General features: G+C 48.0%; 1 protein-coding gene across 4 annotated transcripts in view; it reads right to left on the minus strand.

Annotated features, from left to right (window-relative positions):
• Positions 1-19,635: 19,635 nt before the first annotated feature.
• Positions 19,636-24,011, minus strand: part of Fam189a2 (family with sequence similarity 189, member A2) — a 58,687-nt gene continuing 54,311 nt past the window's right edge. For 2 of the 4 annotated variants that reach the window (XM_006527156.4, NM_001114174.1), the window contains 2 exons: positions 22,247-22,539; positions 19,636-20,517 (listed from right to left, as the gene is read on the minus strand). In XM_006527156.4, the coding sequence (XP_006527219.1) occupies positions 20,311-20,517; positions 22,247-22,539 (500 nt within the window). In that variant the 3' untranslated portion in view covers positions 19,636-20,310. Of the gene's footprint in view, positions 20,518-22,246; positions 23,862-24,011 lie in introns of all 4 variants that reach the window. The other 2 variants (XR_386486.4, XR_001782594.2) reach the window with 2 other exon arrangements.

Genomic DNA, 24,011 nt, shown 5'->3' on the forward strand with positions numbered 1-24,011 from the left:
TTGATTCTGGTTCAAATGTTTATACCAATTAATCTACAGATCCAGGGCAACACCAACCAAAATTGCAATGATTTCCTTCCCATATCTAGAAAAAGACCCTATGATACATTTGGAAGTGCCAACTAAGTGCTAAACAAATCAAAAAAACATTAATGAAGCAAACTTGAGACCAAAGAACATAAGCTTCCTCACCATGTCACCTAACTTGACAGCACACTACAAAGCTGTAAGAACTGAAACATGCTACTGATATAAAATATGAGCCCAGAGCACAGCAGAGCAGGCTAGACCATGCAGGGGAGTGAAACTGGGCTTCCATCTCTTACCACATAAAAAGGACTGGAAGAAGACAGAGGGGAAATGTGTTAGGAATCCAGGATGACCAAGAACCAAATAAGAAAACATAGGAAATTAAAAAAATAAAAAAAGACAAATGAACTAACATTGAACTGAAAACCTTCTACACCAGTGAAGGAGACAAAAGAATGAAGAAACAACCTAAAAACATGAGAGGAATATTTTCAAACTGTGCATCTAACAAGAGAGTGATTTTAGAATATGTAAGGAGATCAATAGCAATCATAATAACATTCTTATAAATGGGAACAAATGGGAACAAACCTAAACAGATTCTTCTCAAAAAAAAAAAAAAAAAGGAAAAGAAAAAAGAGCAAACACGTGACACATGGTGCGTGGCACCATGGGAAACACTGATGGTCAAGGAGAGCGACTCAAAGCCACAATCGAGGTGAACTTGCTCCATGTGGAATGCCCAGTGGCAAAGGACACAGGAGTGAATGCTGGCACTTTACATAGAGAATGAGAAGAAAAAAAGAAATGCAAATTAGTGTCAGTACCTGCAAATTCCTTAAGAACTAAAATAAATAACTAAAATGTATCATTTTTGTCTTGTGGTCCAGCATCCCCACTGTTGGATCATATCCCAAACTCAAAAGGTCACAGTGCTAGAAAAGAGCTTGGGTCTCACACTCACTCGCAAGCTCTCTCACTCACTGAGTCGTTACCACAGGCCTCTCAAGGCATCTTTTGAATAGCTCAGGTAGCAGCCAGAAAAACAGGGTCCCCTAACTACCAGCAGAGTTTTTAATAAACTCTGAGAAATGAATATATCATCCCCATGTGCTACTAATCAGAGGGTTTATTGCTGATCCACAAAGGGGGGCTCCCAGAAGGGGAAGCTCTGTGACAGGTCACCAGCCCACAGGTCACCAGCCCATAGGTGTGGCTCTTCCCTGTGACCTTCATCTTGCAGTAACACATAGGAAGAGAAATGGTTGCTGCTGAAGCAGGCCCTTTGTGCCTTTCAGCCTGTAGTTTACTACTAATCAACCCCTTTGTATCTTCTCTTCACCCTCTGGCCTTCAGTAATTAAATCTAGGATATCCCAGAAGTTGTTTTTCTTATTGATACCTCTACATCAAAACATCACAGGGTAACTGTCAACCCGAAACACTGGAAGAAGGACGACTCTCTCTCTATCCTTCGCCTGCTTGCCTTGTGGGACTGAGCAACTGCTAGATCCTTGAACTTCCATTCACAGCTGCTGCTGACCACTGTTGGGAGTCAAACTGCAGACTGTAAGTCATCAACAAATTCCTTTACTATATAGAGATGACCTATAAGTTCTGTGACTCTAGACAACCCTGACTAATACAGAAGTTGAGCTCTAATCTCAAAGGGAAGAGAGAATTTATTCAAGAGCAGTGGTTCTCAACCTGTGGATAATGACCGTCTCTGGGATTTGAAGGACTTTCACAGGGGTCCCATAGCAGATATCCTGCCTGTCAGATATTTACATTATTATTTTTACATATTTACATATTTATATTCACAACAGTTGCAAAATTACAGTTATGAGGTAGCAATAAAGATAATTTTATGTTTATTAAAGGGTCACAGCCTTAGGAAAGTTGAGAATCACTGCTTTAGAACCAGATGTGAGCTATCATAACCTAGGAATGCAGCTATCAAATGCCAGGATCAATGTGGTAACAGTTTCATGGAGTCTTCATAATTATAGAACAAATGAGAACTATAGATCCACGCACTTTTCAAATGCATGGGCGGAATCTGACGCGTTCCTTAGCATTGGTAGAAAGCGGTGATGTGTTAAATCCTAAAAGGGTTCATGGGACAGTCCCAAGGATCTAGGCCAGACACAGAGATGGGTGCCATAGATTGCTAGTAAGGAAAGCTAAAAAGAACCCCAACATAGTTTGATCTGGGCTCTGTTAACATCTCAGCTCTCCACAAACACAAAGTTGTAATCAGTCAGTCAGCCTGGTAGAGTCTTTTTTTCTGAGAATTTCAGTTAATAATAATAATAATAATAATAATAATAATAATAATAATATATTAATGTCATTTTTTAAATTATGAGAACAAAGATGGACAATCACTTCAAAAGAAAATCACTTGACTCACAATTCTAGAAGATCCGAGCAGCCTCATACCACTGTCCTGTCCAGAGGCCCCTGTGGAAAAGCAGAAAGCGAGCCAGTGGCCTGCAGAAGCGGCCAAGCCCATGGGTGTCCTCGCTTTTTAACCACCTGCTCTAGAAGGAAGTAACTCAACAGCCAATCGCATTCCTCCAAGACTGTCCCCTCCTGGAGGTAGGTGTGCCCTGGCCAGATCACCTTCACTCCGCTGTGGCTCTTTAGTCTCCTCCTCCACCCAGCCATACCGGAGGCCCGCAATACCAGCCCAAAGCTTCCTTACTTCCACTTTGGGGGTCGACTAAATCTAAACCCTGGCAGAGCCTCTTCTCCCATCACATAGAGCAGAGTGCCCCATCGCAGCCTGCTAGGTCGAGTGGAGAGATAGATTTAACACGTACAAACGATGAGTCTCAGCTGGTTCTAGGCCAAGGCATCTGGGCCAGATCCCTATCAAAGTGCTATAGATAGTTTAATCTCTACAACACCTGCAGGAGGCAAAGGCCGCTTCTCCTTTATAGCCCAAGACCCTAAGGTTTAAGAAATCAGTTACTGCCCCAGTGGCCCTGCCTATGCTGGATCCTCCCCCTGCCCGTCACCAGTGTTAAAAACACTCTACCCAGTCACCTCTGAAGAAACAACACAGGCGCTCCTCCGTCTGAGAACTGAGATAAGGATGAGAGCTACAACAGGAATCTGCTTCCTGCTAGTCTTCTTTCCCCCCTCATCCCCCTCTCTCCCTCGTGTGAGATGACACAAGTTCGTTCTCTTGTAAAGGTCACAGACCACTCTTCCTGGCTCACCTGGCCTACCTATGCTATTGACCGGAGTTGCATGAGATACACACACACACACACACACACACACACACACACACACACAGAGGCCCTGGCAGGCTAATCCTACAAAGAGAATCTCCATGGCCCGGGCTGCACCCTCCTCACCAAGAGGCCCAGCCTCGCATTGGCCCTCTCTCTTCCTCGCTGCCAGCTGAGCTATCCTCCACAACACTCACCCTCATCGCTAGGGAAAGGGGCCACCTAAGCTGGGTAGCACCACGTTCTTTAGTGGGGTCTTAAAGACAAAGGAGATACTTCGGTTTCCTTACCCGACAGGGAGAGAAGCAGGAGCTACCTTCCTGATCTCTGTATTTGCTCAAAAGACAAGGCTCCACAACTGGAGGCTCACCAGAGGGAACCTGAATGAGCCTGTTCTGAGCCGCTAGCTTTAGTTGGGCAAGCCCCGCCCCGCATCAAGTCCCGCCCCTGGGAAGCTCCACCCCTTCACCCAGCACTGCCCCCAAGCCACCGCGAGGCTTGCAGAATCGCTAGGTTTACTCTTTTTTTTTTTTTTTTTCCATTTTTTATTAGGTATTTAACTCATTTACATTTCCAATGCTATACCAAAAGTCCCCCATATCCACCCACCCCCACTCCCCTGCCCACCCACTCCCCCTTTTTGGCCCTGGTATTCCCCTGTACTGGGGCATATAAAGTTTGCAAGTCCAATGGGCCTCTCTTTCCAGTGATGGCCGACTAGGCCATCTTTTGATATATATGCAGCTAGAGTCAAGAGCTCCGGGGTACTGGTTAGCTCATAATGTTGTTCCACCTATAGGGTTGCAGATCCCTTTAGCTCCTTGGCTACTTTCTCTAGCTCCTCCATTGGGAGCCCTATGATCCATCCATTAGCTGACTGTGAGCATCCACTTCTGTGTTTGCTGGGCCCCGGCATAGTCTCACAAGAGACAGCTACATCTGCGTCCTTTCAATAAAATCTTGCTAGTGTATGCAATGGTGTCAGCGTTTGGATGCTGATTATGGGGTGGATCCCTGGCTATGGCAGTCTCTACATGGTCCATCCTTTCATCTCAGCTCCAAACTCCGTCTCTGTAACTCCTTCCATGGGTGTTTTGTTCCCAAATCTAAGGAGGGGCATAGTGTCCAGGTTTACTCTTCTAAAAGTCCTACTTTATCTGCTCTTCGGTCACTTGACCTCATTGAGCGCGTTCATCTTGTGAGGCCTGTGTGTCTAGTACTAACAATGTTTGCAGCTGAAAGGGACGTCAAAAAACTGTTAGCGCAGGAGGACCTATTATTAGCATTCTGTCTAAACTCCACCCCACAGTTAACTGGCAATAGCCAGGTATGCGCCTCCCCACAGTTACCTGGCAACAGTCAAGTGGGCCTGACCCACTATCAAAGGGGCTGCTTGCCCCACTCCTCCCTCTCTTGGTCTCTTGCCCTCTTTGTCTCTTGCCTTCTTGCTCCCTCCTCTGTCCCCTCCCCCTCCCCCCTCTCTCCACGTGCTCATGGGGGCCCTCTACTCCTCTACTCTTGCTCTCTGCCTCTGCTGCCCTCTTAACTCTCCTTCCCACGCCCTGAATAAACTCTATTCTATACTATACTCTACTGTCCTGTGACTGGTCCCCCAGGGGGAAGGGATGCCTTGGCATGAGCCCGTTGAGACACCCTGCTTGCCCCATACCTCACCACCACCCCCCCATAGAACAAATCCCCCTTCTCTTTATCTTTTTTTTATAAACACATCACCTATAGGAAGCAAAGTGGTTGGTTAATTTTGTTAATGAACAAGACGTTAAGGCACGCAGAAAACATAACCTTCCTCCAATGTTGAATGCAAATGCACTCCTAGGGTTTCGGTCCCCTGATACGAAGTGATCCCTTCTTTAAAGACTCTGCAGACTGTGTGAGCCCTGAGGGTTAATTGTGTATTTTACATTGGTTACTAAACCTCTCACTTAAAAACAACTAAGGTGGCTGAGGGAGAAGACTTAGCCAATAAGGTGCTTGCCACATAAGCATAATGGACCTGGGTTCTGTCCCTGGCACTAGGTAAAAAGTCTATTTCCAGCATTGGGGATGTGAAGAGAGAGGATCCCTCGGGCTTGTTGGCTAGCAGTCTAGCTGAATCTATGAGCTCTAGGGTCATTGAGGAGCCCTGTCTCAAAAAATAAGCTGCAGAGTAATTGAGGGGAACACTTGCTGATACGACCCCTGGCCTCCACACGTCTCCATGTGTGCATGCCCACCCATACATTTAACACTGGAACACATACAAGCACACGCACACACAGCAGCTCGGGCCAGGTAGTCAGCTCAGCGGCAGACTGATCTTGCCCATGGGAGGTCCTGAATGAAGTTCAACATGCAGCAATGCAAATTATGTTTAATGTATTTCACTCAACTTTAAATTTCCAGTGGTTAAAGTGGTAAACATTTTATGTTTCCATATCTTCTACCACAACTTAAAACCTCTTCATTTAGCATGGAGTAAATTTGGTGGTTGTTATTTTATGGAGATTCGTTAGAAAGGGCCTTTCTGAGACTGGAGAGGGGACTCTTGGTGTCCCACATTGACAGAGTAGCACACACGAGGGCCAGGAAGCCAGCCTCTCCCTACAGCGCTTGACTCCGGTGACCGCAGTGAGCTTGGCAGGCAAAGGGTGGCTTTGGCAGATGGAGGTGACCTAGGAACTGTAAGCACACATCTCTAATTGCTAATTGCTTCAGCGTGTGTGTTCAACTCTCCCCAGCACCTCCTTTGCTTTCTCTCAAGGAAACCCCAGGCTTCAGAAACCAAACACTAGATATGACTCCCTCTGGTGGAATAAGGAGAGAAAAGTCACAACTGCTCCTGATTCCCGGTGGGCAGCTGCAGGAGTCAGGAGTTTTATAGACCTCCCCTACCCACAGGATCATTCCAGATGAGGACACTACAACTGCAGGCAGAGTCAGGGCTGGGACTCCACTCGGCAAACCCAGAGGCTAAGAGCAGGCTCAGATCCTGGAGCCCTAGTGTCAGGCTGGTTGCAGTACAGTGACCCTGCTTATAGACTACCCAGGAGTCTGTCAAGTCATTTAGTGGAGACCATACAATCCAAAGACATAAGCCCTGGAACAGCCTGGTGAGTAATTGAGTAACTCACACACACACACACACACACACACACACACACACACACACACACACACACACGGCAGCATAAAAAGAATGCAGTAGAATTCCCCGAGTCGACTTAAAATTTAGACTATTGTTTCCTAGAATTCTCCCCTTGTGACTCCCAAGTTCAGATTGGGCACAGAAGAGCAAATGAGATTTGGGAAGCTAATCAGAATCAGGGCTGTGTAATGTCAGGAGAATGGCAGTGCATGCCCACTGTGGCTGGCTGACAGGCTGCATGGCCATCAGCATGCACACATGTGTACACACACACACACACACACACCCCTCAGCTGCTGAGTGTCGGGCCAGGTGTACTACAGCAAACCCCTCCTGCAGTTTCCTACCACAGAAGGGGTGGGCACAGTGGTTAGCTCCATGCCACTCTCTCCTCATGGCCTCAGCTTTTCTTTCGGGCAGCCAGCCCTGCTGGGGCCAGAGGTCACACCTCACACAGGTCTCTTCCTGGCCAGTACAGGGGCACTTGGCTGAGCCATAGGGAGTGCCTCACTCCCACACACCCGCCAGAGGAACCCAGGCACAGGAGGGAATAGAAGAAGCCAGAGGCAGCCAGCCCAAGCACGCTATGCTCCTTGATACCCGCTAAATAGCTTTGACCTGGCATCCTTCCATACCGTCTACCATTGCCCAGCTCCTAACATTTGTAAAAGGAATTTGGTCCGTGCTATAGGGCATCAGCAGATACAGGACCTTCCCCACACGAAGTCTGCTTCCAAGAACCTGAAGCTGGAAAGAACAACGCCTGCTTCTGCAAAGATGAGCCCCTCACTGGTCACACACTCCACCCTTTCCCATCTGACAGACCTGGGACCCCACAGCAGCCACAGCAACCTCCTCCTCCTCCTCCTCCTCCTCCTCCTCCTCCTCCTCCTCCTCCCATTGTTGTTGTTGTTGTTAAGGAAACAGGCTTGGATCCTCCAGAGGGCAGTGGGCCAAGGACGCTGAACTGCTAATTAAAAGGGCCCAGACTGAATGCAGCTGCCTGCAGGTCTGAGTCCCTAGGAGAATTGTACAGACCATTCCACCAGAGAAGCTGAAGGGAATACATTCATCTCCCAGTCAGCGAGAGAGGCAGCTTCCTTCCCATGCCCCCAAGCTAGCCCTGGTTCCTAGTGAAGAGAACACGGAAGGAAAAGAGCTGTGGAATGTCACCACCTCACTGACTCCAGAGGGACACTGGTCTTTAAAAAAATGACCACAGCCCTTTACTGTGTCCTGGTGGCTTCACCAGAGGGTTGGGTGTGTAATCTCCCGTGGGGACAGCCCAAGCCCATGGTGTGTGGCACCCAGCTCTGAATCCCCTGCAGGAAACAATGTTGGATACAATTATTACTAAAAATTGATTCATGAACACGAGAGATGGCTCATCTAATAAAGGACTTGCATTGCAGGCCTGAGCACCTGGGTCCTATCCTCAGGGCCCATTAAAAGCCCCAGGGTGACAGTATGGCAGGGCAGGCCTGTAAACCCAGCAGAGCAGTAAGGAGACACAACAGGCTCCTGAGGGACCCGATGTCCAGCCAGTACAGCCTATGAGTGACTATCAATCTCTGACCTCTGACATACACACACACACACACACACACACACACACACACACACACACAATCAAAGCAAATCGCTGGTAACAAAGGTACAGCATCATCAGGACACAATGCCTCCTGCACTCCGCATCGGGTGGGTCCCAGCCCCTGGTGTGTGTGTGTGTGTGTGTGTGTGTGTGTGTGTGTGTGTGTGTGTGCAGTAGCATGCCCACATCGCTAAGGACTCTCAGCAATTTACACCATAGACTTACACACATCAGGGCCTGATGGACAACTTTGGCAATTGTCTAAATTAACAAAACTGATAAGGTAAAGTCTCTATCTGGGAGCTCCCAAATGCAGGTAAATTTGAAGAAGTGAGTCGGGAGATGGGACCAGGGTGTTTTCTGCCGTGAAAAGCACAGAGGGCCTGGAACAGTTAGATCATGGGGTCCACCTAGGAAGGCATAGGATGAAACCTGTTTTCTATTTCATTTCTCACTTAAAAAAAAATGTGTTATGAGTGACAGCAGGAGCTTCGGGTAGATCAGGCATTTCCCTGTCACTGGGTCCTGTTATGTCTCCCCCGCATCCCCACCCTGGGTCGTTGGGTCAAACTGTGGTACTCTGCCGCCACCTGGTGGCAGACAGCAAAATGCTACAGTACTCCAGATGAAGGCAAGCACGCAGTGTTTTTATTGTCCTCAATTCTCTAGTCATCTGATGATCCTTTGGTTTATCCTTCCAAAGCAGGTGAGGGCGTGGCAAGGAAGAAAGCCCCTCCCCCTTCGATTGTTTTGCCTTTCGAGATACTTTCATGAAAAGGTAAATCAAGCAGCGAAAGAAAGTTATCAAGCTGGAACACAGACCCTTGGAGGGCTTCCCAGCAACCCTGCCCACATTCCAGAACATCCCTTCCACCACCGTGGCCCGCCACTGGGTTTTCAGAGTTCCCGCCAATCTAACCCTGGCGTGTGTTTCTCCTGACCTGGGACACTCACGATTTGTACAACTCAGAGGTGTGCAACATTCACCTGGGGTTGCATTCTGGAGGATGTGGGACAATGATACTCCAAAGGTTTCAGGAGAAATTGGTCTCCCTGTCCTCTGACCTTGCTTCCCCATCAGGCGCTGAACTGCTTCCTGCTGCAACAACCGTGTGATCGCTGACCACGCGTATTGCAATGACCCTGCACGCAACTTCTGTGAGGCTGACCCAGATACAAAGCAGCTGGCTCGGAGGTTGGTCCTGAGGCAGGAACAGGTCCTCAGCCTGCTTAAAGAACACTGAGGAAGCCAGAGCAGCGTGGTCAGAGCACAGGCGATGAAGGAGTCTGTTTAAGGGCAGGGACCAGAAAACTAATACAGAGCCACATACCTGGGGAAACTGAAAAGGGGGCGGGGCAGGGACACACAACCATGGACTGCCTCACTATCCAAAGAGAATCCAGAACCCTAGTGGCCTAAGACAGGCTTCCTTTCACACTTTTAAATATAAAGTTGTCCTTTTAAACCCCCTTTCACTGCCTCACTGGGAATTATCTGAAAACATTTCTAATGCTTTTATTATGCTATCTTATATTTTTTTAAAAAAAGAAAATCTTGCTAGGGATCAAACCCCAGGCTTCAAATATGCTAGACAGGCACTGTCACCGAGCCACACCCCAAGCTATAAAGATACTTCTTGTAGGGGAATTTTAATCCAGTAACATGGCTGCTCTGGCAAGAGATCATATCCAAAGACCTTCTGGGTCTGTATGATCTGGCCGGAATATAAACATAACTTTAATTCCTCTGAGTAGAATACAGACAGGGCCTCAGTACACACACCCTTAATCATAAATAATGGAGGTAAGGTTGGTTAGTAGAAAGAAGCATCAGTGTTTGAAAAGTGATGAGTAATTGAGACGTCAGTTAAGTTCAGGCAATGCGGTGGAGTCCAGTGGAGTTCCGTTCAGTGCAGTGGAGTTCAGTGGAGTTTGTGCCGTTCTGTTCATCTTGTGCAGACAGCGTAGTCAGTGCAGTTCAGTTCATGAAGCAGTCGTTCCAAGCAGAGCAGTTCAGTCAAAAGCTGAGAGGAGCCAGTTTCAATCAGTCAGCTAGGAGAGGAGTTTGAGCCAGAACAGCTGAGTTGAACCAGCCAGCCAGAGTTCAGAGAGAACTAGAAAGGGTGGGCTTATTCAGCAGCAAGCCTCTGAGATGACAAGTACATCTGGCAAATAAAAGTTACTATTACACTTCTAAAGAAAAACACCCCTCTGCCCCATTGCTAGATATTTGGCAGTTTTGATGATTTCTTTGATAATCTTGTATGCAATTCATATTTTGGTTCTTAAATCCCAAACCTTTCTCAAGGTTTCAGTAATAATATTGCAAGAAGAGTCCAGTTGTTCACACTTGGAACCTCACTGCAGGTACTAGTTCCCAGGCCTCTGGCTGGACAGACAGGATGAAGTCCCAGGCCTTAATGTACCCCAAGCCTGGTTCCAACTTCTGTCCAGCTCCAGCCTCTGCGATTCCTGGAGATACCTGGGACCACACGGTCCTCCAAACAGCTCTTCAGTCTCAGTAACTACCTGGTGACTGTCAGCAGAAGTCCTCTTCAGACTCCAGGATGTTCCCACAATGCACTACTCACCACCTCTACCAACACCCTGCCCCATCCACCTCCAAGTGGCATGACATGCCTTTCCCAGAGCTGAGTATATTAAATTGAGGCATCTGCTCTCTGCATCTCTTCCCTGTCACTCTGTGAGTGCTGTATGGGTGATGAAGTCTCTGTCTTGTTCACTTCTTGGCCCACTGCATCAGCATCGTGGCAATCTATGTAACATGAGTGTTTGGGGAGAGTCATCAATTGGCCAGGAAGGCAGAGAAGCAACAGAGACTTCTGGTGCTGGGTCAGCAGCACCGCCTTTGGTATACAGGGATTGTAGGGGTACCTGAATCTGACCACAGCTTGTGACTGCCCTTTTTAGGACCAACTACTACCATCTACAACATTCCTTCCCCACCTACAGCACCCTGCTGGCTCCTTAATACCCTCAGCCCTACCCTGCTTAGTCGAAGGAGAGAACCTACGAACTGGTGACACATAATCCTCTGTCCTCCACTCGATGAGGGGTTCCTGTGTTTTATCTTTTCCATCACTGTGACAAACTAGCAGACAGGAGCAATTTAGGAAAGTAAAGGTATATTTGGGGTCACCACTCAAGGACATTTCAGTCCATCTTACAGGGCAGATATGGAGGCCTGGAGAAACGGTGTGGGGACAAGGGTGAGCTTATAGCACCTAGATAACAGGAAACAGAGTATAGGTCAGAGCCAGGAGTGGATATACCCTTAAAGCCCTCCTTGTGTGACCCAACCCTCCGGGGCCAGGCTATTGGCCCTGCTGGGGATTAAGTGTTCAAGCACATGAGACTTCAGGGAACCTTTCACACTCACCACCGTTAGCAGTCAGGCATCTCCACTGCCAGCCCTGAAGGACCTGGACCATCAGGCACCTTCATGGTCAGCCCCGGGGTCCCTGGTGACAGCAAGACCGGTCATCACTAGCTCTCCAGAGATGACATATTCCCATTGTTGCCTCTGCCGCTCGTCCTCTATAGCCTCTCCTCCTGCACATGTGCCACAGCCCTAATTAAAATGCCTCACTTTTCCTCCCCACTTCCCTTCCTTCTCCCAGAGGCAGCTGTTTCCCTTTACCCCTCCCTTTAGGAAGCCTCCCACAGACCTGTTGCACGGTCTCTGATTTTGTCGGAATTCGCTGCTTAGTTCCATCAACCATAGCACCCAGTATCTGGGATTGTGCCCGACTGATATCAGAAAGCACATGCTGAGTGTGTAAATGCAGGCAGCTGCTTGTCTGGGCCATTCTGAAGGACAGCAGCGTCCTACTCCCAACTGCCCTTTGTGACAAACCCCAGCAAGGATAAATCCTTAAGTGCCTCTGGGCACCCAGTATCACTGTGGTGGGCTTCAAAAGAAATCTTAGGGGGGGGTGAAACTCTTCATCATACATGGGCTCATAAGCAAGACAAATATAAATAAATAAACAAATCAAACTATACAAGTTTACTTAATATAAGTTTAAATGACACAGGAGTCTCCCCGAAATGAAGGCCCTAAGAAGCACGTACCAGCAGGTGTGGAAGGAATATATATTACACAATTACAGACATGTATCGAAGAATTATCCCCCCACAAAAGAACCTAAACAAGAAATCTACCATCCCTATCAATGTATCAAAGATCAGATATTCCAATGCTCTGAGGTATTTCAGAGCACAAAAAAAAAAAAGGAAGGAGACATCCTAATTTTATAGAGCAAATATAATATCTATGTGGAAACAAGAGGAAGTCAGTGTAAAAAAACATATACAGACAAATACCATTGACAAATACCATTGGGAATTTTCTAAATATTAGCAGAGTCCAACATTACATTAAGAAATAATGCATCACAAATTAGAGGGATTTGTTCAATAATTCAAGAGTTGTGCCAATAGAAACCCATTAATATCATAGTATGGGCCCATCTTAATATGAATAATATATACTTTGGAGCCTAGGATGTAGCTCAGCTGGTAAAGTGCTCGCCTCGCTTGTATGAAAGGCTCAATCCTCAGCACTGCTTAAAGAAGTCATGGTGACACATGCCTGTAACACCAGTGCCTGACAAGTGGTGGCCATGGAGACCAGGAGTTCAGAAGTTCAAGGCCAGCCTGGACTACATGAGCCCCTGTCTCTAAAAATAAAAAGGTAAGAAAGTATCAGGGATCTTTCCTCTACGATCAGGAAAAGGACTATCAACGCTCCTCCACAGTGTACTGTCTCTTGTGAGGCTATGGCAGTGCCTGGCAAACACAGAAGTGGATGCTCACAGTCATCAATTGGATGGAACACAGGGCCCCCAATGGAGGAGCTAGAGAAAGCACCCAAGGAGCTGAAGGGGTCTGCAACCCTATAGGAGCTCTACAACAATATGAACTAACCAGTATCCCCCAGAGCTCGTGGCTCTAGCTGCATATGTAGCAGAGGAAGGCCTAGTCAGCCATCAATGGGAGGAGGGGCCCTTGGTCTTGCAAAGATTCTATGCCCTATGCCCGTATAGGGAATGTCAGGACCAGGAAGCTGGAGTGAGTGGGTTGGGGAGCAGGAGGAGGGGGAAGGGGATAGGGGATTTTCGGAGAGGACACTAGGAAAGGGGATAGCATTTGAAATGTAAATGAAGAAAATATCTAATAAAAAATAAAAAAAGAAACGCCAGCCAATGCAATTAATAATAATAATAGTAATAGTAGTAGTAATAATAATAATATAGTTCTAAAAAACATAATAAAGTCAGACTTCGTTTGTTTGTTTGTAGACAGGGCCTTGTTACATAATTCAGACTGGCCCGAACTCATGACTCATCTCCATTTTGTAAATGCTGGGATTACAGACTGGCAATCCATCTTTGGTGTCATCGTGACTCTTTTTAAAACAGACGCTGGGCCAGCGAGAGGGCTCACCTGCGCAAGGCGCTTGCTGCTAAGCCTGATGACCTGAGTCGAATCTCTGGGACCCACACAGTGGAAGGAGAAAGTCAACCTCTGCAGGGTAATCTCTGACCTCTACAAATACACGGCAATGTGTCCATACACATGCACACACAAGAAATAAATACATAAGTAATTATGTATATAGATGTAAAAAAGTTTTAAAGAGAAGTGATGTCATGGGGTTGGTGTTCCCACTCCACGTGAGTCTCTGAGTACTCTCCTTCCCTCCCAGGTTCCACCCATCAGTGTCCTTGGAGAAACAAGCAATCGCTCATGACTGAGGCAGAAAATAGATAGATACTACGGTTCTACCACTTGGCAATTATGTAACCTCAAGCAAGTACATTTCTTTCATTGAATATTTGGGCTCCTGAGCTACAAAATAAAGCAGCAGCCTTCCCGATTAGATGCCTCTAGCTCCCTTCTTAGGTTCACTGTTAAAAACCTGCTCACCTTCTGCAAGCAGGCTTGAGGCACACAGGCAAAGCAGCTCACAAGACAATTCTCCTTGCTTGGAAGTCTCTTGTGCCCTGCCCCCTCTCTCCCTCTTGTCCTCCCACCCCCAAGTCCACTGTGAATTCCTCTTTTTGGGTTAGAATCCACACACAGTATCTAACAGGCACTGGAAAAGCCTCTGCAGACCTGGGGCCTCCAGCCACTTGGCAAGAGCAGGACGATGATTCATCCTGAATGTTTGCCTCTTGCCTTTTAGTTAAGGCAAAACACAAGAGAGCTTGCCAGCTACTGGGATAAGAGGAGCTCCCTACTCAAAAACCATAAGCCTGAGGCAAGGCGTGGGTGGCAGAGCTTCCTACTCTGAAAAGGACACAGACTGCAGATTCTCTCTTGGAGCAACCTCTTAATCCCCTGGCCCTCTCAAGTTTCCTTGTTGGATGCTCAGACTCTACCCTGATGTACTTAGTCCAATTTTAGTAAGAAAACTGCACCCTTCCGGTCTGACCAATACCTCATTCTCTGCCTGCCTTCCATCTTCTCACTTTGACCTGCCTTCTGCAATCATTTGATTGAATTGATAAATCAAGAATTACCCGAAGGCTGGGAATGTGGCTCCATAGGAGCAGACTTGCCCAGCGTGCACCAAGTTTTGGGTTCTAACCCCGGCAACAGGACACTACCACCACACACCCTACTAGAAATCTCTGTCGTTGGGCTGAATCTGACCTCTCTCCCTCACTACAGACCCTCTTGAATAAAGTCACACCTTGCCTTAAAAAAAAAAAAAAAAAAAAAGAGCAGTGGGACATTTACTTTTGTTTTTTCCATCTAGACCTACAACATCAATAGATATAAATAAATTCTAGTGTTTCTTGTTTTTATTTGGGGTGGGAGGCAGGAGGGAAATAAAGGGTTAGAGAAAGAACTGAAAACAGGTGACCTCCTAATTTTTCTTCTTAACAGGGAGTACTGCCATTCTGACAGCAGGGTCACCTACAGGTCACATTTTGAGTTTATAACAACAGCATCCTGTGAAATTCTAAAGGAGAAAATGTTTGCTTCTTTTGACACATATGCCCACCAAGCGCACCTTGCCTTTAAACCTTTTTTTTTTTCCCTGTTCTCAATACTTGTCTCCTTGCTATGACCTGCATGCACTACCTGCCAAGGTGAACAGCATTGCCCTCTCTCTTCTTGCTTATCTTTGCCTCCTCAGCCCCTGGCCCTCTGCCTAGGAGCCTGTAGCTCAGTAAATACCTGTTGAGTGACTAGCTGAGTGAAGTGGAAGAAAAGTGCTGCCTTCTGGCTGCAGGCCTGACTTGCTTTTCAGAAGCCCCAGGGAGGAACACCTTGTAAACAAAGATGGCTGTGTTGAGGCCTTTTCCAGGGGCTCCCTCAGTTGTTCTCAGCTGTGGCAGCCCAGGGAAAGGTGGAGATAGGCTCCTTTGTTTTGCCTCAAAATCTCCTCTCCCGTGGAGAGGCTGGAGGCAGCTCCAGTTCTTCTGATGTTGAGGGATTTAAAGAGCCTTGGACTTTGGCACTGCAGGCCTCTCCAGGGATCTTCAGTTACTCACAGCCTCCTATACAGAGAGGAGGTACCGGGTGTGTGGGGCCAGTGCCTACTTGCTCCTGCTCCCTTCCAGTCTCCTCTTCAATGTCCAGGCGAACACCATAGAAAACCGGTTCAGGGGAGACAGGTGACTTAGACTCAAGTGGGCCTCAGACCAATGCAAACCAGTGTAACCCAGAAACAAGATTAAGGTCAGAACACAAACAGAGGAGTTTTGAAAGTTAATCTGAAAGATCTTTTTTGTTGTTGTTGTTTTGTTTTAAGGCTGAGCCAGGGAATCTGTAGATCCTGCTGAAACCCGGACACTCAAGAAAGCAAACAAAAGCAAGGAGGCAAGGGCAAACTGGTTAGGGCCAGTAACTGCCAAGGTGAGTGTCAATCCAACCAGACTGTCCTTGTTCCAAGGAGCTTCAACAAACCTTCCCCACCCCCAGCCCCTGTCGTGTGTGTGTGTGTGTGTGTGTGTGTGTGTGTGTGTGTGTGTGTGATGCCAAGTGTGTGCAGGTGCCCTCTGAGGCCAGAGGGGGCATCAGATCCCCTGAAGCTCCCAACATGAAGACTAGAAACAGAACTCTGGAAAAATAGCAGTCACCCTTTACTGCTGAGACATCTCTCCAGGCCAGCATGGTAGACTTTAGATAATAAAATCTCGGTGGAGATTAGATTAACTCCTATACAAGGACAGACACATTTTGAATGATGAGCAATGTGTCCCCCAAACCTATTCTAACCCTTCCCCATAGAAATAAATACACACGTTCGTTCGTGGCTGATCTGCAGATGAAGCAGTCTCCCATGGCTCTTAAGTAAAGCGATGTACTCCCCTGCAATAACCGTTCACTTGTCTTGTACTTTAGACCTAGCCGATGCTGACTTCTAACTTACATGACACAAAGGACCTGCACAGCGGATGCCATGACTATGGACTATAATAATTTTAAAGGGGGTTGTATTATGAAACTATAAAAAGACATGGAGGAAGCTGAGGTGCGTATGTCCAACTGAAAGAAATTGCTCAAAAGGCTACAGACACACGGTTGCAACCCTACCAGGCATGGAAAAGATGCTTTCCTACAAAGCGCCCATCCTCACCTGTGCTCACGAGGTAACAGGCCCAGGATGAGCGGCACCTCCACCTGCACTTTGTGCCTGTCTCCTTTACTTTGGGCCAGACTCCTGCTGGAACGCTGCCTGACGGTCTCAGCCTAGGTGTCTGAGAAGTGAGGCTCCTAACTAACTTCATCCCCCTTTGAAACTCCAACACTAAATCCTGGTCCTTCTCCTACAGCACCATGGATTCCGGGTAGGCAGGGTAGACCACCCATGAGATGAGGGCAGGCACACACCCTGGAGCAGATCACCTATCTTAGCAGAACCAGACAGGGCCCTCTGACAACTGCCATAATTCAGAATTCAGAATTCAGAAGCCGAGGTGATGATGGGCCAACCTTTGACTAAGACTGCTAAATTATACAAACATCTATCCTCCTGCTGCGTTTCATCCTCAGTTTGAACCTAAAGCGTCTATCAACACACCAAGACAAATCTGGGGTCACTGGACCCCCTTATCTTCCGACCATCCCAATGGACACTAATTGATTTTTCTCTGTTTTTACATCACTGCTTGCTTCTGTAGTCGGTGGGTTGGGATGATGGCTGAGCTTGGCCTGTAGGAACTTCTGGAGGGTAACCAGATTTTTGCCAGTTAGGTCCTTCAGCAAATGTCTGGTTCTTGTGGTAAATGTAAGCAGGCAGGCAGCTGGACTTCAGAGCCTCCTCCCTGAAACCTCACTACCAGGCAGGACTCTTGGGGCAGTAAGCCTTCAGCCAGTCTTCCTAAAGTGCAAAAGCTGGGAAAGTCTTCCTCTCTGGCCTCAGAAACCCAGATATAGAGCTTGCTGGAACATTTTGAAGGGGCAACCCCTGTCCTGATTTATCCTGCGCCAAGCTCACAAAGTGAGCGTCGTGTTCTTACTCAACTGAAGCAGGGCCAACAATAACTGTACAAGGCTCTAGGCATCCAGATATCCTGAGTGACATTCACTTTGCTAGTGAAGACTTACTTCAAATATTTCTCTGCTCAGTAATCAATGCTGTTATCATTCTGATGTCACACTTGAAATCCTTTGTCTCTACCTCTGGACCGTGGATCCCTGTGGTGTTTTAATGAAAAACAGCCTGCCCTATATATACTCAGTTAACCTATGTATATGCATGCCACACTTTTAATACTTTGGCATTTGAGAATATTTACACACACGGGGCGGGGGGGGGCGGGGGGGATGAATGGTATTATTTCTAAGTGCCTCATGAGATAAACACTCATAAAATACGGTAGTATCATCAATATTGCAATATTACAAAGAGGGTGGAGGTCAAGGAAGAGATTGGACCCTTCGCCAACACATTCAGGTTCTAGACTTCCATGAGACATTTTGACCCTGCAGAGGCAATTCTAATAAACTGAGGCAGCCCCCCTACCACCTGCTGCCCTTTGGGTGGTGCCCTCAGGTGTCATGTCTTTCCTTGCTGGCTTATGTCTGTCAACCACCCTGTCCTCAGGACACACGGGGGCATCTCTGTACCATGCCTCAAAGGTTCACACTTCTGATACCCAGCCATCTGCCCTGAGCCTTCAAGGCATGCTATACACTCAGTGGTCCAAGGCAACCAGCAAGGGAGTCGGGAAAGAGATTGGAAAGAGCTGCAGCTATGGGCAGAGGGTATGAAAAGTCTAGCCACACACAGAGATGTGGCCAGTACTTTCTCTTACAAACTATGGGGAGAAGCCCTTGGTAGGCTGAGAATTCCTAGCCCTCCCCCTGAAAAAGGCGGCTGAAGAGAATGCCAAGGGACGTGGCAAGACCGACCCGGTTCCTGGGCAGTCTACCCTGTGAGTGACCAGCGGTGAGAGCAGAGGTTTGTGATACACAGTGACTCACAGAGAAAGCAGGTTTGACCTTGGGCAGCAGCCCAGGCTGTGGTGCAAAGCTACATGGTGACAATGAGGACTTTTAGAGAGGCCAGAAGAGGTGTCTCTCATTCAGGATGGAGCGGAGGTGGTAACAACAGAAACCGCCCTTGGGGAAGGAGGCCCCTAATGCACCTCACTCAGGCACTCAGCCAGACCCAGCTTGCTCACGGCCCTTCGTTTCTCAACGTTTCCAAAGCCCACTTTCCAGGACAGCTCAGTGACCCCTGAGGCCACTCTAATATGAATGGTTGATAGAGTCAGGGGAGGCTATGGTCCCATGAACGATGCAGGATGCTCCGCAACCGGGAACACAAATACTACCACCTGAGAAGCTGGACACAGAGAGGTTCCCGAGTCTGGCCACTTGGGTGTGAATGTCAGCTCTACCCCTTGGTTTCTGTGTGATCTTGGACAAGTTGTGAAATATCATTATCCTATAAAATGGAGAAAATAGCAGCTCCCACTAAATAGGCTGTGATGAGCACCAGATGAGAATTTAATACCCTCATCATAGTACTAAGGCGGGGCCCAATAAAACCAGCGCTCACCGCCCCAGGCAGCCTTAGTCCATTTCCTTGCCTCCTCTCCCATTTAAATTAACCACTTTCCCACCAGCACAGTGATCATTTCGAAATAGGATTAAGTTTATCTTGTTTGTGTTAGAAATTTCCGTGGTATCTCACCGTTAACATAGGTTGCAGCTAGCCAGGCTTCCGTCCACCTCTCCTTCAAAAACGATTCTGTGATCACTAGTATGCCTGGCCTCTGTCTCTGTCTCGAATAGTCTCCCCTGGTCCTCAAAGTCAAGGTCAAGATCAAATGTCGTTTCCTCAGAGAAGCCCTCCCTGACCACCCCCTTACTTCTTAGCATCAGTACTATCAGTAATTGCTTTACTGACTTTCTCTTTATACCCCACTAGAATGCAGGTCCACAGAGCCATTCAGGCTAACCTGTTAAATTCAGCCCAGGATTTGCCTGATGCATTGTTATCTATGGGGCTCTGGAACTGTGGAAATGAACTTAGTTTGGTGGCCTAGAGGGGCACCCTGGCCACCACAGCCCAAAATTCACCCTCCATGAGTTAAGGCCTGGTCATTTGAGATCACACAAACACTACACATGGAGTCCAGACTTTCCAACGCCAGCGCTTTATTCTCTGTTCTGTCTTCTAGTTTGCAAGCATGAAGGAATGGACTCAACCATAGTGCTCACCCTTAACGTCCTTCATTTAAAAACAAAACAAAAGAAAAGAAAACAAAACACCGCTTAGCTGGTCTGCTGCTTTTCCTAAAGAGGAAGGGATTGAGGGTAACCTAAAGGAGGCTGGAAGACTGGAGTCACATGGTGTTAACCATCATGTCTCCTGCCAATTCCTCTCACTGAGCAGCCAGAGGCGGCAGGCTGCTATAAATAGCCCGGCAGCTCTCCCCTTACAGCAAGGGAATGAACTTGGCAACAACAAGAGCCATGAGGGGTGAGGCAGGCAAAGGCTAGGGAGCCTGCTTTCTGCTCACCCAGTGTGCACCCCTTGGGGATACTGTGAGACCCAGCAGACAAAGGAGCCCTCCCTGCCTTCTTCTCCAACCAGGAACACACAGACTGGAAGGGCCAGGAAGAACGTACTTCACCCGAGTTCACCTGAGTGCCCTCGTCAGCAAAAAAAGGGAGCCAAAGAACAGGAATAAGTGCCCACCCCAGGAACCCGGTTGAGGGGTTCCCAGTGGGGGGAGGGGGAGGGGTGCCCCTGGCTCCCAGACAGTAAACAGCACTGAGGAGGGACATCCTTCCATGTCACTCAGTTCACAGGACAGTCTCTCGAATGACACCAATAAGGCTGTGTGGCCGCTCAGCCTCCGCTCGCTGCTGGGGCCTCCTCTCGGCTCTCGGCCTTGCTGTCAGAGAGAAGGTGCTTAGATCTCCACAGCTGCGCAGGTGCAGCAGGCCGGGCTGTCTCCTCCAGCTCAACTCCTGGGCCTGGGATGTGCTGGGCTGTGACGGGGCCATTATCTTTGGGAAAAGAAGAGGAGAAGGGAAGATGTTAGCCTCACTAGCGCTGGCCTTTTGACCCGCCCTCTTGCAACCATTGGTGGATCTTATTGTATGCAGTACACTCGATTGGGTGTGAATGTGTAGTCTCGGAGTTGCATTCAGTATCTTCCTCTATCACTCTCCACCTTAGTTTTTAGAGAGAGTCTCTCACTGCAATTGATGCTAGCCACAATGGTTAGACTGGGAGCCACCAGGATCCACCAGAGTTGCAGGCTGGTGCCACGGTGCCTTGTTTTTATATAGGTACTGAGAATCTGCTCTTGGTCCTCATGCCTACACAGCAAACATTTTACCCACTGAGCCATCTCCCCAGCTCCAAGCTGGGGAGTTTTAACAAGAAGCAGGTAGAACCGACACAGAACCACTGTTCTGGATCAGATTTATAAAATGCTAATTAAAAGCAATGATGCTTCAGGTAGCTCTGCTAACCCCGTGGCTAATCAGCGTAAAGAAGCAGGACACTTTATGTGTGAACGCTCTACAGACCTGTCTTTAATGAGTCCTATAACCTTAAACACGGGACAGTAGCACTTCACTTCTCAAAACTACAGTGCTATAGAATAGTTCTCACCCAGATAGGCCTGACGAGGGAGGATCTGTGGAAAGCTGAACTGTCATGTCACTATGGTGTGTGACTTTGTCAGTGGGAAAGAATCAGGAGTCTCACTGCCACCAAGCCTCACAGGACAATCAAGTGGAAGCCACTGTTTCAGAACAGGTAACACAAGGCACTATGGTAGACCATCTACAGCATCCACTCCACTGACCCAGGAGAATGAATTAACAGCCAAGCGGTAACAACAGCTCTCAAATGGGTAAAGAGGAAGTTCTGGCTGGGAGGAAATTCTACTTCTCTGGGGACGCAGGGGTGGAGACTACCTAGCCCAACCCTTCCATTTAATGATGAGAAACCCAAGGCCCAAATGGACTCCATGTACGCCCAGTTTGGTCTTTTACCAAAGTGGCTTCAGTTTAGGGCACCTTTTACTTTTTTAATCTATGGAGAGAAAGCTATTTGGTCCTCTAATTCAGTGGTTCTCAACCTATGGGTTGAGACCCCTTTGGGGTGGTCAAATGATTCTTTCTCAGGGGTCATCTAAGACCATTAGAAAACACAGATAATTACATTACCATTCATAACAGAGGCAAAATTACAATTATGAAGTAGCAAAAAAAAAATAATGTTATGGTGGGGGAAGGGGAGGGTCATCACAACATGAAGAACTGTATGAAAGGGCTGCGGCGTTAGGAAGGGTGAGAACCACTGCTCTAAGTCCCATCGGCCAACTTGTGTAGCCCAGCAACTCACTGGGCATGGGAACAGCTCCTAGACCCTTGCCAGTCATGAGCTTCAGTCTGCCATCATTTTCAAGAGCCGAGAAAACACCACATCCCGGGCAAGCTCCCATTCAGGAACTCATATGCATGGTAAACCCCACAGTGCCCAGATCCTTTGCTTTTTACCAGGCATATTTCACTGCCCAGAAAGTGAGGTTCTCTTCCCTTGGGTCAAGAGCACTGTGGGAAAGTGATGAAGCCCAGAAAGAAAGCTCTCTAGTTTCCTCTCTGAGGACATAACCCCCTCCTCCTCCAGGTCTCTGGAGACTGACCATGGACTCTCTCTCTGCCTCCGATGAGTAGTGACACCGATTACTGGAAGCAAGCCTGGGGCTGTGCGAAGTGGTACCTGCTCTAGGAAACTGGCACTCGTGATGGCTTCTTCCATGTGCCCCTCATCGGATTTCAGAACAGACTTTATGTTCTCTACAAGTTCATGAATGTCCGGAGTCATGCTGCAGGAGGACTGCTCCAGGAACCTGGCCACTAGCAGCTTCGTGTCTATGTATGACCTGTAATCTATCAGAGAGCGGGGTCTGCATCTTGATGCCCGTGGCCTCGCGCCTCTCCTCAGAGTCACTGTAGCGAGATCTAGCCTCCTTTCTGTCTGCGTTGCAGCTTCGCAGCTGAGCACCGGGGTAGCTGTGGACAGAGACAAAATGTCACCATTGAACAAGCCCCTCTGCACACTGACCATAGAAATCTCAGTGTAGACAACATCTGGCAGATGCCCGAGGTCATGCGTGTACATCTCACCATCTTGAAGAACAGAAGGAATGAAGGGAAATGAAACTAACACAGCTCTATTGTGTGAAGTGCACTTGCAATAGGCTGTGTGCTGAGACACTGAACCACGGCACATAAACAGTCCCCAAGGCAAAGACAGATGACACGGCACAGAATCCACAGTGCAAACCACGGAGGAGCGTGTTTTCATGGAGTAGATAGGAATGGATGGCTAAGCAGAAAGAAAAAGATGGTGGACCAACGAGAGAATGTTGGGGCAGGTAGGTTTAGAAGAGTCAAAGAGAGGAAGAGACAGATGACACACTTGTGGGATGAGCAGAAAATATGCTGTCACGGTACCTTGGTCCTAAACATCCTCGGAGCACTCTATTGATGCCTATTTCTGAGGCTCACACCATGGCTGTGAGGCAGATCTATGACTAGTACAGAAAACCTAGGTGCAGAAAGTTACATCATTCCAGAAGTCAACAGAGGGTCTAAAAAAAATCCACTGCAGGCTCTAATTCCCATGGCTGCTTCCATCAGTAAAGGGATAAAGACTGGCAAGAAGCTATTTCACCATGAACTGGGTGGAGAAGTTATTCCTCGGGTCTGATCTCCATGTGTCCACAAGCCACCATCAGGCTTCAGTGCACACAGCTGTCAAATTTGTAAAGGCCGCATAAGTACAGATTCAGATATTCAAGGAGGCAGGAAGCACAGGGTGGAGTGACAGGTGAAAGAAGGGTAGGTTTCCTTTTCCTCTGGAGAAAGGCAGACAGGAGTTCTGACCCAGGGTTAGAAGCTGCCCTTCCAGCTTGCCATGTTCTCGTTACAGACAACAAGTCTTCCAGAAACACGGGATAAAGCCGTGTGAAGACAGAGTGTAGTTTGCATTCGCTCACTGAATGCCTTCCTCAGTGAAACAAGCCACCAGGTAAATGTCCTCTCGTCCACAGGACTGAAGAATGCAAGGGGGGTCCAGCCTCCCTTTGCTGTGCAAACGGCTACATGCTCCTAGAAGCTGGCACAGGGTCAGCTCGAAGACTCAACTTGCCAGGTAGGATACTGGACCTCCACAGTGAAGGTGGGGCTTTGAACTAGAGGCCAGGCTGCCAAGCCTACTGGTTTGCAGAGACACACAGCTCGTCTTGGGAGGCAGGACTTCCTCCCCGCCTGGAAGCTGCTGCAGGGACCAGGGAAGGGTTCTCTGTGGCTTCCATATGGTCAGTCCAGAGCTGTGACAAATGACACTCACTGTCAGAGGGACAGAATAGAGACCACAAGGGGCCAGACAGGTCCAGAGAGAGCAAGATTAGAGGATGTCTAGTTAGTCTGCAGAGAGCTTCTGAAGAACAGAACACAACTACTAGACTAAGTCCCCCAGA

This window comes from Mus musculus, chromosome 19 (assembly GCF_000001635.26).
Source record: "Mus musculus strain C57BL/6J chromosome 19, GRCm38.p6 C57BL/6J".
NCBI lineage: Eukaryota > Metazoa > Chordata > Mammalia > Rodentia > Muridae > Mus > Mus musculus.